Below are 16,524 nucleotides of genomic sequence, written 5' to 3' on the forward strand. Positions count from 1 at the left end.
AACATTATTAAAAGGTAATAAGACCCAAAACCTGCTCCAGAATCCCCTTATCATCTTTCTGATCGTAAATAAATCAATAAGCTCAGTGCAATCTCAATCAAAACCCCAAAAGGATTTTTTCAAATGACCTTAACAAAATAACTCTAAAACACATCCTGGAAAATAAGCATACAAGAATAACTAGGTAAAGTCTGTAAAATCAATGTAGAGAAACACCCCATCCATTTATAAATGGATATTGTAAACCTATGTTATAAAAACATGGTAATAATTTGGCAGAGCTAAAAAACACAGGTAAATGGAATAAAATTAAAAATCCAGAAATAAATCTATTAAAGATGACATTTCAAATAGTGACAGAAAATGAAGAGTTATGCAATGAATGATACTGACACAATAAGCCAGATATGCCAAAATGCATTTTAGATAAACTTTTACATGTAAAAATTCAAATTATAAATGTAAGATAAAAAATATAGGCATGTATTTAATAAAATTTTGTGCAGTGGGATTACTTTAGAAGGAAATGAGAAATTTGGCTACATACATGTTAAAATCTTTGTTGAGTAAAAACAAAAAATTTAAAAGGCAAATGACAATCTGGTGAAAAAATTTTACATCTATCACAAAGAAGTTGTTACATGTGAAGGCACAGAGTAGTGCAATAGAAGCTGGCGGGCACAGAAGTTGTTACAAGTGATTATAATGAATATTCCTTTAGAAAAAATGAACAAGGGCACACACACCGGTAATTCAAATTAGAAATACAAGGGCCAACGGGCATATTTTTAAAAAATGTTCTTAAGTGTTACTGATAAGAGAAATTTAAATAAGGTTCTTTGTTTATCAAGTTGGCAAAAATTTTTAAAAGATGTAATAATATTCATTTTTCAGAACTGATGAAGGGTTGAAGAAACACACAATTTCATATACCAGTGGCAGAAGTATATATTTGGTATAGATTGCAGGGGGATTATTTCATTAAAAAATCAGAAGAGGCTTTAGAATTCTGTATTGTATCTTTGACACAACTCATTTCTTGATACCAAAGAAAAACACTGATTTGCACAGAAATTCAGAGTTAGAAATGTCCATTGCAGTATTGTTTACAATTTACCTACACCACCATTAAAAATTAGAGTCAGAAAGCTAAGCTTCATGATAAAATGTTACCTAGTTAAACCAGAATAGATAAGAGTATATAACAATGGTGTTACTGGCTAGAGAGATTACGAGACTGTGTTCTTCTTGACTTAGTGGTATTTTCTAAATTTTCTACAATGTACAAAGACTAGTTTTGTAATAAAAAAAAATTAAACAGTATTAAAAAATAAAGTGGCCTCCAATTTGCAATGCATTATTTACCCAATGAGAAGTATTTATTGAGCAACAATGGCAAATAATATTTGCCTCAAGATACCTATATATTTTGAAGGTATAGTCCTATTGCCTCAAAAAGCTTATCACAGAAAGTCCTGTATTTGCAATGTTCCTTTTTCACCAAAATAAGTATTTTATACTTTACCCCCATATCATCAAGTAGGCTCATTTCCCCTATCCTCCTGTTTCCTTAAATCAGTTTTTAGCTGGCTTCCTGGAGTTCAAAACCCCTAACCAGCCCCCAAGGTTTGAATTTGCACTTTTTCTATTCTACGTATTATAATACGTGACCAATCTTCATCCAGCAGATACATTCCAGAAAAAAAAGGTCGTTAAAAGAGGAGAGTGTTCCTTGCTGGTCTGGGAAAGAAGTGGACCTATTTACTTGCTCACTTCTTCTACCTAAACTCTCATTATTTAGACCTCTGTTTAGAATTAAAGAATGAGTTTAGGATTAGAAAAAGCTACAATCTCAAATTCTGGTTACTCTTTTCCTCTTCCTAGCATCAAACCCTTTTCTCCACCCCGAAGAATATTATAAAATGATGTGTAAAACTACCTAGGGGGATGGACTGTACAGGAAGCAAAAAACTATTCCTACAGAGTCAGAAAAAAAAATATTTTTGCCATCCCAGCAATTTATTTCTTCAAATATAGAACTACAGAGTTGTTACCACTCTTTGGGCAACAAGGGAAGGAGATCCCTACCTGGAATTATATTTTTCATTTGTTTTTTACATCTACCTTATTTGGTTATCACAATATACCTCTTAGGTAGCTAGACTATCACTAGCTTCCTGATAACAAATTCTTCTTACTGAACAGCACTGCCTTTCCTATTCAAACCGTAGCAGCAACAGCAGCAGCAGCAGCAGCCATACTCATCCACCTAGGAAACAGCAGTGGCCTAGTTATGAGTCGAATTTTGTTCAGGGTTTTAGATTTAGTAGTTTCTGGGGAAGAATAATTGTGAACACTCTTGTTGATAAACAAGTATGAAGAGAGGGCTAATGAAAGTATTTTCTCAGAGAATTGTTTACAAGCAAAGAGGAGATTACCTGATTTCTTAAGAAGTATTTAGGTAATTAAAGGTGATATAAATGATTGATTACTCATCTCTAAAAATACTTCCTTTACTTGACTCTGGGACAACACACTCTTCTAGTTTCCTCACAACTCAATGGCTACTTCTTTTCAATCTTCTTTATGGTTTCTTCTCTTTTGCTAAGTTTTCAATGTTGGAGAGTATCAGGTCTCAATCCTTGGACCTCTTCTTAATTTAACTCCCTACCCAAGAAATCTCTTCCAGTCTACTGATGATGCTTGGACTTCAACTAACTCTGGTCCAAACCTCTCCTCTGAATTCCGGATTTATATATCCAACTGCCTACTTGATATGTCCACTTGGATGTTTAACAGACATTTCAAACTTAACATGTCCAAAATGCTTGATTTTTTAAAACCAGAGTCTGATAACTTTCACTGTCACCACCACTGTGACTCTTCTAGTCTAAACCACTAACATCTTAGTGTAGATTACTCCAATCATTTCTTAGCTCATTTTCCCATTCCCATTTTTGCTCCCTACTCCCCTCCAGTCTATTATCCACAAAATAGCCAGAGCCATTCTTTTAAAATATAACCCAATTCTTTTGTCACTCCCCTGCTCAAAATCCTCTAATGAACTCCCACAGCACTTAACTAAAATGAACCAATAAAATCTCTATCCAACTTCATTTCCTCCTATTCTTCCCTTTGCTCACTCACGTCCAGTCCCAGTGGCCTCTTTGTTCTCCAAATTCACCCACCCCACTCCAGTCTCAGAACCATTGCACCTGAGTAGAATACTCTCCACCCACATACCTACATGGTTTGCTTCCTTATCTAATGCAATTCTCTGCTAAATGTCACCTTCTCAGGAGGGATTCCCTAACCATACTAAAATAGCAGCCCTCAAGGTGTAGAATTCTGTACAAAGAAGCTATTTTTTGTGTCAAAGAGGAGACACAAATATATATATTTGTATTTGCTTGAATTGAAACAAATTCACTGGAAGATAGATGAGAAAAAATAAAAATAGTATGTATATTTTCTAATACTAATAGACCCCTGCAGCTTGGATTGGATGGGCTGACAATACAGGAGGGTAAGGGTAGAGGGAGTGGGCTGTGACTATGAAGATTAAAGAGAACAAAACAGAAAAGAGAGTAGGGCACAGTGTGCTGATTTCGAATGCAGAGACTGGAGGAGTCGTCTACAAACTGGCCCAAGAACAAGAGAGAACGGAAAGAACAACTCAGCAGATAAGGCATGGGTTGAAAGGACTTTTCACATTATTTATTTTTAAAATATTATTTGATTTTTGAACCATTTGAATGTACTGACCACTTGAAAATAAAAAAAATAGCAGTCCTCCATCATTCACTATCCCTTTACCCTAATTAATTTTTCTTCATAGCACTTATCCTTACTTGACTTTATATCATATAATTATATAATTATCGACATCCCCCACCAAACTGTAAGCTTCAACCAGTTCCCTTACTACTGGAAGATATAGTGGTTTTCTCCTTAATTAAAACCAAACCCATCCATCCAAATGGTTTTCATTATCTTTGTGTCACCTTTTCCCCAAGCGTATTTATGTAACATTTATTCTATTTATAAATCTGCATAGCTTTGTCCTTGGCTATATCCAGTGCATGGCCAGGATGGAGATATGAGAGGTCTGGCTTGTTAAATTTATAAATGTCAAAAACCCAGGAAGGAAAGCTAATCCCTTAGATGACAGAAGCATGATTCAAGAAGATCTCAAGTTTTAACTATGGTCACATTCAAGGAGATGAAATTTAATAGGCAGTAAAGGTAAAATATTGCTTCAAAAACATCATCTGTGTGTATATACAGAATGGGAGAGATCTAGCTAAATATAAAAATGTTGATTTTTGTTGACTAAATCAGTGGTTTCTAGACAAATTCTTCAAAAAACAAAATGAGAACCAACATAAGGCTGTCGATTTTTTATTGGTTAATTAAGAACACTAAAACAAAACAAAAACCCTCCACCAATATCAAAAGAAACTTACAACCTACTGACACTATCATTTCATAAAGGCCATTTTAATATTACAAAAGGAGAAGTACAGAATCTCAAAAAATAATACCTTGAATTACATAAATATAACTTGAAAAGCCAAATAACACTTTTCTCTCTCTTATTTTTGCTTAAAACTGGAAAAGAGATTACTGTTGTTAAAGAGTTGACACAATTTTAGATGGCAAACACAGTGTACGGCTTGAAATAAGGGATTGTTTTATTACACTCTGCATTCAGACCGTAACTATAGAATTAAATATGAAAACTAAATCAGAAAAAAACAGCACTGACAAAATTGACAGATTCTAGTTGACAGAGATGAGAACAGTAAAGGAAACCGTATCATATGAAGTTGTAAACATTGTAACATTTAATTTAGAAAAGAGAAAATTTAGCAGAGACCTAATATATTAAGAGAAACCTTACTGGATCTTACACCTGAAGACAAAACTGCAACAAATGGGGAGAAATTAGATAGTAAAGCAGAAACTAGCTCAATGTAAGTAAGATCTTTCTATTATACTTTTTGAAAGCTAAATGGGCTTTCCTATGCCCATGAAAGAGTTTGTGGAGAAGCTAGATTCAATTACATCTCAGGGATACTAGTAGTGGGTGGCACATTGTATGAGCTGCCTTCTAAAGTTCCCTCCAAATCTAAAATTTTATGGATCAGAGTAAGGGAATAAATAGTACTCTTTTAACTTACTAAAAAAGATGAGTAGAAAGAAATTTGGGTTTAGTCAAAAAGACAAAAGTTCAGTTATAGGCTCTACTACTTAGTAATATAGGACACAGAGACAAAGTTATGCACTAAATCTGAGACTCAAATTTTTTTCAGCCTTAAATATGTAAAATAATATCTTAACTTAGAAGACTGTTGCATGAATTAAATACACACAAACACACAGAGCCTGGAACTAAGTAAGTGTTCAATACATGGTAGATATTATTCATTTATTCAATAAATATCATGTCCCAAATGGTAATATTTTCTATATCATCTATTAATTAGACGATATACTGAAATAATGACTCAGTCTCTGCTACATCTCATGTTCTTCAAACCTAAGTAATGCATGCTTGCGATTCGTTTCCACTTCTATGCTTTGTGCAATCCCTTTGTGTTTATATGTAATTTTTATGAGGTCTTCTTTAACCTTGCTTTTATTGGTTTCTTTTCCACCTTTATTTGACATAAAAGCTGGCTTTACCTGTAATACACATTGGCTATGTCATTCGTTTTGCTTAAAAAAATTTATACTGCTGCACAGTCATTTCAACTAAACTGGACAATATATCCAATTTAATTCATCACACTAGCAGACAGAGGGTTTTTATTCTCTTTATCCCTCACAGCTAACTCATTGCTGAACACATCCTTCAAGAAATCTCTGAATAAATAAATCAAAATGCATTTCACCAAGGGTAGTTGATTAGAAATCTTGGTTATTAACAAAATTTTAATGAAGAGGTCTGAGATTTCTATTAAGAGTAAACCCAATTCTTATTGAAACAGATCAACATTAAATGCTCCAGTCAATATTATCTATTCTCCAAGTATTTTTCAGATGGTATGTAATTGCTCTTTTGTTATACATCCAGAATAATGTGCAACTGTACAGATACTTTAGTTAGCAATTAAATACCATGCTGTTGGTTAGATACATAATAGACTATCACATTGTTTAACACCCAAGTGTTTAAGATAGAGACGAAAAAAAATCACCACATTTTAATTATAATAGTAACAAGTATTTTTCAGGGATGGAATTTTTTTGAGTAAAAATCATGTTGACAAGAAGCTTAAACATACATAATATTTAGTACTAGATGAGCATTATCTGATCACTATCAGATAGAACAATAAAACTAGTTCTTTTTTTTTCAGTAGCTAAAAGGGAGCAGGAAACTGATAGTTGGAACAAATAACACAAATCTCTAAGCACAGAATTTTAAAAAGCACTATAATATGGAGCATGTATGTTAATGTTTCAGGTGTAAAGTTCCCTATGCTAATGCTAAAATAGGAAACATGTAGATTATTTCCATACAAAATAATTTAGTACACAATGAAATTTACCAGTAAAATACATTTAAATATGATTAAATGTAATTCCACATACTGAATTTAATTACAGATCATTTTTTAAGTTGAAATTTAAGGGAAATGGTAAGTTCTAGAGAAAATGTCTATTAAAATGTGATGTAAAATTAAAGGATTAAAATTATAAGGTAACAAAAAAGCACTTTGTAAAATCAACCCAATAAGAAGCATTACATTAATATTTCTCAAAAGTTAAATTCTATTTTAAGTTGAAAATAATAAAATTCATTAATCATAGCAAAGTAAGCTTCATAGGTTTTTGTTATGTGGAAATTTTATTTTTAACACAGCTTATAGAGTTGATCATACCGTTATAAAATACTACCGAATTTCAAGAAATAATATTAAAATATGGTTACCAGTAAGTAGTAGGGAAAACATTCCAACAGTTTGTTCCTATGAAAGGCACATGTTAAGGCATCTTTCCTTATGTAGTAAGATACTTTATAAAACTAAAGCTCCATTTCAGTAGAAATATTACATCACAAAAACAAGGACTAGATTAATACAATTGTGAGAATCACGTTCACTGACAGTCACAGAAAATTCAAAGAGCACGTAGAGAGAAGCTTTCCATAAATTTTCACAAGGTAGGAGGACTAGGGGACACAGGAAAGACTGCTCTTCAGAATGGACCTAGCTTTATTTGGCTATGCCTCCCATTAGCAGTTTGGCTTGGGCAGACAAGTCAGTTAACTTTCCAAGTTTTAGTGTCTTCCTGTGTCTCTGTCAGTGCACTTAGACTTTTCCATTTTCTACACTACCTATGAAGTTAGGAAGAGCTAAAAGCATCACTGGTTTTACTTTTTTAAAAAAAATGGCAGAAAAATACAAAATGGTTTTTAACTTGCTATTCATCAATGTACTATTTCCATAGCCTAATTCTCAAGTCTTTGAAGCACACCCAGTTAGGGTTGTACCATGTAAAGATTTAGATACTGTAATCATAATGTAACTCTGTCTTCTCACATTATTCCTCCACCTGCTCCTCCCCATCCTGCTTCATTCTCTCTTCTGCTTGTTTTAAGCAGACGGGCCAAGAAACGGTTTTAAGCATTGTTAAGTTTAAGGATCAAATCATTTTAAAAGATGCATTTTCAATCAAATGCATCATCTGCTTCAAATTCCTCCCAAATGGCTGAATTTTCATTAAAAGAACAAAAATGAATAAACAACTTCAAAAAAAAAAAAAAGAAAGAAATATACCAGGCCTATTATTAATATTTCTGCTTTGTTTATTTAGACTGCTTACAAAAATAAAACAGAAAGATGCATCCTAATCTATTCCCTTAGGAACATGAATGCATTACCCACCCAATGAAAAAAACAATTCTGCTGGTTCATTTCCCTGCTACACAACAGCTTCGTTGTCAGGCCCTTCCTAACCCAGCCTTCATCGTCACCAAATAATTTCACATTGACCACCTTGGCAGTGCTTGGACTTCAGCAGGCATGGTCCCTGTCTTCCTTACATTCTTCAAAAAAAATAGGTAAAACTCTGTTAAACACCACAAAACAGAGATTATGTGATTTAGGATACAAATCCCACCTCTTCCCGCCCTGCGTTAGGCAGCTGCTGATGTTTATTTTTCCCCTTTCATGAAATGGAAGGGAACCATACCAAAACCCTACATTTGAATCTTAGGACAATGAAGGCGACAGGAAGCCACTCTCCTCTCCCGGGTTTACTACGGAGCCAGAGCCTGCGCGGGGTGCAGTCGCCTGGCAGGGTGCGTGACACCACGTCTTCCACGCCCTCCCAACGCGTCCAAAAGGATCCTCGCCTGACCTCCCCCAACGGCCCCACACCCCAAAACCAACCACACAAAAGGGATCGGCCCTAGTTGGTAGCTGCTCCAATCGGGGAAAAATCCCTTCCCCCGCGGCAGCGCAGCCATTCCCTCCAATGCTCCGCCCGCACCCCTCAAACTGCCACGGCGGAGAGGGGAGGGCTGCACAAAGCCCGGAGAGAACTGAAAATGATTCAATACACTGAGGGGAAGCGGAGGCGGCGGCAATGGCCCGGGAAGGCCCGGGGGCCGCGGGACTGGAAGGCCGGGGAGCGGCGGGTGGGGGATGGGAGGGGAGGGCCCGCCCCGCAGAGCCCCGGGTCCTGGGCAGAGAAGGGGGGTGGCGGCGCCGCGCGGAGCATCCGGGAAGCGCCCCCTTCGTTGCCCAGCCCCGCACCCCCGCCCCGCTACGGGCCGCGCCTCGAGTCTCCGCCACAAACCTAAGGAGGAGGAGGAGGAGAAAGATGAGGAAAGGCGGCGGCGGCGGCATCGGCAGAGCCTACCGCGACCAGCTGAGCGCATCACTTACCCCTCACCGTGGAGAGAGGGACCGGACGGAGGAGGCGGGGCGCGTCGCGTCCCGTGAGTCTCTCGCACGCCGTGCTTCCCCCACCCCGTTGTGGTTGTTGCCGCTGTTGTCGGCGCTGCCGCTGCGGTCGAGCTCCGGGGCCCTCGACTCCGCTGGGCAGTAACGTTATTCCACACACGCCCCACACATAGCGGTAACGGCAAAGAGCGGCTGCCTAGTGCGCAGGCGCCTTGGCAAAGGGCGAGGAGCCGGGCCCTCTCCCCTCCTCCCGCCCAGGCTCAACGATCTCTTACTGCGCAGGCGCCAATCACAGACAATGAAAAGGGGTTGTGCGAAGGGTCTCTCCCACACGCTCTGCCAGCTGCCCACTGCGCAGGCGTTCCTCCAAAGACCAGTTCAAACAATGAAGAGGACCCTGGCATTAGCCGGGACCGCAGCCAGCAAGGACTACAGCTCCCAGCGGGCAGTGCGCCAACTCCAAGTGGAAGTGGCGGTGGTGGGCATGCTAGGAGTTGTACAGGGGGCCGCCTTGACAATCTAGGCTTTTAGGAAGATTTAGAACTTCTTTTCCTTGAGGATTTATTTGACCGTTTTGACGAACGTAGCAACTGAAACAACATTCAGAGTTTTATCATTTGCGTCCCTGAGTAGCCGCAAGAGTCAACTGCGTATTCGCAAATTTCCAAGCGTCAAGGCCTTCAGTGAGCACTTTCTGTCAGCTGGGTGGTCCAGGCAGCAGCACGATGGGATGAAGGCGGTCCTAAGCGAGGCGGGGCTAGATGAAAAGGGCGGAACCTCCAGGCCTGTCTCTTGGCAACCGGCTCTGGCAGCCAAACCGCCAGGCTAGCGCCGGGAGCGTGATTACTTTTGGGAGTCGTAGTGTAGCTGGAACGCTCTTAGGGTTCTCGAGCTGGCAGGCTCTAAACCTGCGGACTACAACTCCCGACGTCCACCAGGAGAGCCAGTGTGTGGGAAGAGCCCCCTTCCCCCGCTCAGTCCGGGGTTCCAGGCTCCCCAGTGACAGCGGCGGCAGGAAGCAGGCGGAAGCTCCTCCTGCCTTAAGCCTGTTGTTCTTGGAGGGGAGGACGCTGGACATTTCCTCACGTAACTCCCATCTCTGGGCCCAGCGTCTGTGCATGGCGAATTCCCCAGGGAACTCTACCCTGGAGGAGATTCTGGGGCAATATCAACGGAGTCTCCGGGGTGAGTTGCTCCGAACCTCTGTGCCTTAGCCCCTAGGTACCTAGGGCCTAGTGGGCGGGATCCGACCAGGTGCGTTTCCTAGCACCTCGGTTTGGCCCCAGCCAGGCTACAGAGGAAGAAGATGGATGTTGCTGTGATCTTTGAGGAGAATGAAATAGTTTGATTTTGTTTTTAAGGTTAAGCAGCGTTGTTTCTTTAGATTCCTGTAGTTACCTGAACCAACTCCCTGATCTTAAGTTGGGCATCTTTCTCAACCAGCGCCAGCAGAAACTCTTGGATGACTCTATGCCACTTTTGCCAGTTCCCATACTTTGCCGTTTAACCCAATAAATGCCTAATTCACGCTTTTTACACATTCAAATTATAGTGTAGTAGATTGAATGTGATCTTTAGGACCAGGAAAAAAAAACACTAGTAATTATTTTAATCACAACAGCTTCTATTATTGGTCTAGGCTGTTTACTTACATACAGTAAATCATTTAAAACTTACAACAATCTTATGAATATGTCTGTTTCACACATGGGGAAATCAAAGATCAGAGAGGTTAAATTTCAGGCTATAGCCCACACAGCTGGTTAGTGGCAGAGCCAGGTAGATCAGGCCTGTCTGCCTTCAAAGCCTATGTTTTTCTTTATTAATCAAGTCATAATTACTACTACTACTATTGAAACCTTATTTAGCTAATTCAAATTTTCTTAGTACAATACCCTAAGAGTGACTATCTGTAGATGTGATGTTGGCACTTAAGAGATGGCTGTGCCACCTTGTACAACATATATAACCTCTAGAAATTTTAGTTCTATTATAGTGGAAATTATGGAATGTCTACACAGTTATTCTGAGGAGCAAATAAAATAATCCTCATAAGGCAGTGATTTTCAGGCTTTTAAAATTGATATCTATAATAAATACATTTATATGGGGCATATATGTACAAATAAACTAAAAGAAAATTTTCACTGAAGAATTTTTAGTCTATTAAATGAAATACATTCTATTTTCTATTCTGTTGCATTTTCATAACCCTCTAGGTCATGACCATTTAAAATATTTAAAACAGTAATTTATACTGCAAATATTAATTCAGTGCCTACTATTAGTTAAGCACACTAGTTGCTGGGGATGCAATAAAGAACAAGATAAATTTCCTGTCCCCATGGAGCCTCTGGATTAGTGGTGGAGAAAGACAATAGACAAAATAATTGCAGATTAGTATGATAGAAAATAAGGGTAAAGATCAGTGCTCGGCACATAAGCACTCATTAAATATTAGCTGCTATTTATTCTTGTTACTTTCAGCAAAGTGAAAGTTTTTCAAGATTAGAAAATTTATCTTCTCATGACTCTAGACTTTGTAAGGGTTATTATTTATTGTGTACATTTGTCAATAGTGTTACAAACTGTCAACATTCTCAGTATTCAGACTGTGGGAGTAAATGAATTGGTCTTAACAATCAGCCTACTCATGATGTTTCAAGACTTGTTAGATACAGAAATAACCACTTCTACTTTTCATTTGGAAGCAAGAAAAATACTGTGCATAATGATATAAGTGATTCCGTTTAATTTTTGAGATTGGCAAACATTTTTTGTTTTTATTACAAGTGTATCTTAATGCTCCTCTTTCTTTGATCTTATTTTGAGCCTTTATGTAAGGGCTGGAAGCTATTTAATATTAGACATTTTGATTCAGTAAAGGGGTTAATTTCAAACTAATGTGTAATATGTTTAATAACAACAGTACTGCTTTCAGTAATTACAGAATGAAGAGTTTTCATTCAAAGGTAATATATCTTATTTTTTTTTTATTTTTATAGTTTTTTTAGAGACAAGGTTCTGCTTTGCTGCCCAGGCTGGAGAACAGTGGTGTGATCATAGCTCACTACAGCCTTGAACTTCTGGGCTCAAGTGATCCTCCTGCTTCAGCCTCCTGAGTAGCTGGGATTATAGGCACAAGCTACAATGTCCAGCCAAAGATAATACATTTTTAAATTAATTTAAAATAAAATTTAAGTTTAGTGTGATAACAATATAACATGGTAGAATCATTTCTCCAAGACCAAACATAGGGATAGAAAAAAATTAAACAATTTTTTAAAAAATTTTTAATCGTAATTTCAAAAATGAATCAAGAAATGGAGCTTGAAATTTTTCTTGGATTTTCAGGGCATATTGTCTATTTAGTAGCATTTTTATTTTTATATGTTAATTTATCTAACAGCTTCTGGAAGGAAACAAAACAGAATTAATCCTGAACTTAAGTATAATCAGAAATTCTTAACTTCACAAATATAAATTACCACTTTTAAATAGGATAATCCCCTTTAAAGTAAAATTTTGTGTTTCTAAATAAAGTATGGTAGAGTTATTTTATATGTGGATCTTCTTTGAGTGTTTGTGCCTAAAAATTTAAGAATTATGTTACTAGACAGTCAGATAAAATGCAATTTAAAATTCTTTGTCTTATTTTGTTTTGGTTTTGTTGGTTTGTTTGGTTTTGTCTATCCACCATTACTTCCCCCAAATATCTTGCCTAGTTCATGCTTAATGAAACGCTAATAAACAGTCTTGGCCTTTCTTCACCACTTATTTCTCTAGTTTTAAAATAATTATACATGTAATCATTACTAACATCCCTTTATTTATATTCAACCAGGAAATAGCCATTTAAAAATGCAAAATGCTTTCACAATTTTGCGTGATAGTGCCTTCATTTTTTAAATGTCTTTTCTTTATTTCTTTACTTTAAATATAATTTTGGTACTGTTATAGTACATTAAGAATTTGAAGTTCTGATGTGAAAACTTACTTAAAGTTTACTTTCTTGCTTTTAAAACTTGAGTGGAATCCTTGCCTCTCCTTGCCTCTGATAATCCAGCCATGGAAATAGGAAGCCCATTTGCCCATTCACCTTTCATCCTTTCCCTTGCACTTTTCAGTTGTATTTGTTGTTTGACTTCTCTACAGATATCTCTCGCTTTGGGTTGCCTGTTCTCCCTTTGCAAGAAAGTAAAAAGGTTTAATGACTTTCCTTCAAAACGAGAGTTCTACAGAAAAATTGCAAGACTTTCTTGCCCCACAGATCTGTAATATTATTCCTACACAGTAGATGGTCTGAAAGTTTACAGTGTAGTAAAAAATGGGCATATCTTGGGTGTGATGAACGTCACAGAGTGTAATCTAGAACTGGAAATAATTTGGGAGGTCTCCTGGCAGTATAGTTAGGTGTTCATTTAGTCTATAGGTAGCTATAATTCAAGACCCACAAAATGGCAGAGAAATATTTGTAACTAGGGAGAATAACAAATGCCCCTCCTCTAATTTAAATTCAATGTATCATTGTATAAGACCATGAGGTATAAAATAAACTAGTTTGTAGCCAAACAAGGATAAGAAAAGCTAGAATAAAAGACAATCAGGCTCTGGTTTAAGTTCTGCACACTTGATTGTAGGAATATGTTATTAGAAAGGATAGAAATTGCTAGAAATGCATGTTCTAGCCTTAACAGAATCATGTCTCATCTATTGCTGCAATATTGGGAATGGATATGGGTTTGTCAACAATATCTATATACATGACTCACCTATTCACCTAGTTCCTAGCCACTTTTCATTGGGTGGGCATAAAGAAAAATGAAACAAATTTGTATTATGACAGGAACACATAATTTCTTTTTTATATACATTTTGTATGCTGGTTTTCTCCTTTTCTTGAAACATTTTGATGTTTCAGACTCTAGATGAATTTGTGGAGAACAGTGTGATAGAGTCAGGTGAGAATGTGGAACTAGGAGCCAGTTCACTGAACTTACTGTTGCTTTGTTGATAACTGTCTGTGTGACCTTAGGCAAATTAATAAACTATTCTTGAATTCTGTTTCTCCATCTGTAAAATGAAACATTTGGACTAAATGTGAGAATTATTGCCTTTAGCAGCCAAACTGATGACAAAACGTGATAAAGTCAGAAGACACTAGGGAATGATGAGGCTTATGGCCAAACAGGGCAGTTTATGCTTTTTCTAAAAACATTTTAATTTCTTACTCTCTCCCTCTTCCTTCCCTTTTTTTTCCCTTCTTTTTCTCCCTTCCTCCGTCCCACTCTTTCTGAGAAGAGAGCTTGGCAAAACACACTCAGAGCTTGATTCCTGCTTCAGATACCACCACTAACTGACCCCCTGGATCACTAACGTTCCTTCCATCAACATTAGTTGGATGACATGAATGATAAAGACTGTGTTAGACTGTGTTTCTATAATATAGAAATGAGAATAAGGAGTCTAACTAGTTACGTAGAAGATGAGAGGGTGATTATGGGAAGAAATTATATAATCTTGGATATGATCATTTTCTTTGTAATTGATCTAGTTCAAGAAAACCAAAGATAATATTGATTCTGTGTTTTACTTGTATACAATTGGCACATCTCTCCAGATCCTACAAAGTGTTTTTCTCTTGCCAGGAAAGAATTCACATCTGTAAAAGGGCTGTGTTAATCCTACTAGCCAATAATTTGGTCAGTGTATTAGCCAGCAGTGATATCATCTGGACCTTTGGCAGACTTAAGAGAACATGTGTGTAACTTAAATAAAAGTTTTATTTTTCTCAGATTTTCTCATAAAACTTGTATTTCTTCATCCTTTTTGTTTCCTCAAATGTTTTCTGGATTTTTAAATATTCTTTGCCATATACAGTATATATGCATATACACATAAACATCAGGAGATTTTTGCTAATAAAGTTTAAATTGTATCTATTCTTTTTTTGTTTTATTTACTCATATGGCTTTTCTTAGTAGTTTTAACTTTTATGCCTTTTTCTTTTACTAGCATAAAAAAGTACAATCTCAATTTTTCTTTCCTACAACTGATGAGATAAAAGAGACAAAAGACAGAATTTAGCAGCCAGAAAAGAATATTTTACAAGTAAATGGTCATACCAGGAATAATCTAGAACTAAAACTATAGTTCGGTATTAGGAAATTGTAAGGGCACTTTCACATGTTCTTGGCCACAAAAGGGCATGGATTAAGTTGTTCTCAAGCTATTGAGGCAATGAGAATAATTATGTTCTCTCTTGGGGTGTTTAAACACTTAAGCTCCAATCACATCACCAGTTTGTGCTAAGGTTTTCACCTTTTTACTTGGTGATAACTCTTCTCAGAGTTCAAAGGTAGAGCAGGTAGCTTGAAATGCACTTGTGCACATGCTAAAGCAAGTTATGGTGGAACTTCATCAAAGCGCACTGGAATATTTGAAGGAATGGCCTTAGGGCAAATATTGCTTCGTGTTTTAGGCCTTGAAACAAAATTAAGCTAAATATGAACTCCAAGTTCTTGCTTACAATGGATATAACACCTATTCCTGACACCTGTATCAGAAGTGTCCCATCATGTCAGTGAAAGTCTTGGGTCGTGCCCGCCCATCACCGCTATTGTGACAGAACAGCTCACCATCATGCTCATTTTTCATCGAGAGGACACATTTACGGTGTAGTAATGTGATCAATGTGATAGGAAGTTGCTCCTCAAGACTGAACACTATCTATCTTGCTTTGTTGATCTAAACCAGCAGTTCCCAGCCAGGGTGTTTTTTCTGCCAAGGAGATGTTTGGAAATGTCTAGAGACATTTTTGATTGTCATAGTTGGGGGTAGAAGGGAGTGCTACTGGCATCTAGTAAGTGGAAGCCAGGGATGCTGCTAAACTTGCAAAACACGGCCCCTTACAACAGAGAATTATCAGGTCCAAAATGTCAATATTGCTGAGGTTGAGAAACCATGACCTAGAAGTAGCAAGGCTTTGCTCATTGCCCTTGCTCTGCAAGAATCATACTTCAGAGTAATTACATTTAAGGATACACAGATTATATTTGCTGATGATTCTACTTACGTTCTTCTGCTAGCTTGGCTAGGATTACTTCTTTATCAGTGGAAAGTGATAGGTGCATAAGTCTTCTCAGTGCCAAAGAAATACCAGATGTATTTCTCAGAATGCATATAGCCAATCTCCTGAATTTGCCGACACCCATACATCATTAATCATCTTCCAGATACTGCTTTCTTAAGATGTTTACATTCTTGATCGGATTATCTTTTACTCCTGGTGCCAACCACTTTAGCACGTTTTCCAGCTATTAGAATCTTAGGATAGTATTTTCTTTGAGATGTTTTTATTTCTGCATAGTACTTTTAATCTCTTTCAATATTGTAATTGCCATTTACAAAGCGGGCTTTGTCTCATTTTGGATTACGCTGTTTTTATCTTGGTTGTGCTACCTGTTAGTCCCCTAGTAAACAGTGACAGCAATCTTCTAAACTAGGCTGAGGCCCAGTCAAGTGTGGACAGACACATGTATCTCTTATCTCACTGTGGTTTCGTTTTTCTGCTTGTCTGCCCCAGTCTAAGCTTGCGTTGGGAGCT

The 16,524-nt window shown here is 37.3% G+C and overlaps 1 protein-coding gene across 1 annotated transcript in view; it reads left to right on the forward strand.

Moving 5' to 3' along the window:
* The first annotated feature begins 9,924 nt into the window (after nt 1-9,924).
* The window catches only part of SDCCAG8 (serologically defined colon cancer antigen 8), a 222,434-nt gene continuing 215,834 nt past the window's right edge, over nt 9,925-16,524 (forward strand). Inside the window, exon 1 of the mRNA XM_012644378.1 lies at nt 9,925-10,103. Within this exon, the coding sequence (XP_012499832.1) occupies nt 10,037-10,103 (67 nt within the window). The 5' untranslated portion in view covers nt 9,925-10,036. The remainder of the gene's footprint in view (nt 10,104-16,524) is intronic.

This window comes from Propithecus coquereli, unplaced genomic scaffold, assembly GCF_000956105.1.
Source record: "Propithecus coquereli isolate 6110/MARCELLA unplaced genomic scaffold, Pcoq_1.0 Scaffold210, whole genome shotgun sequence".
In the NCBI taxonomy this organism is placed as follows: Eukaryota; Metazoa; Chordata; class Mammalia; order Primates; family Indriidae; genus Propithecus; species Propithecus coquereli.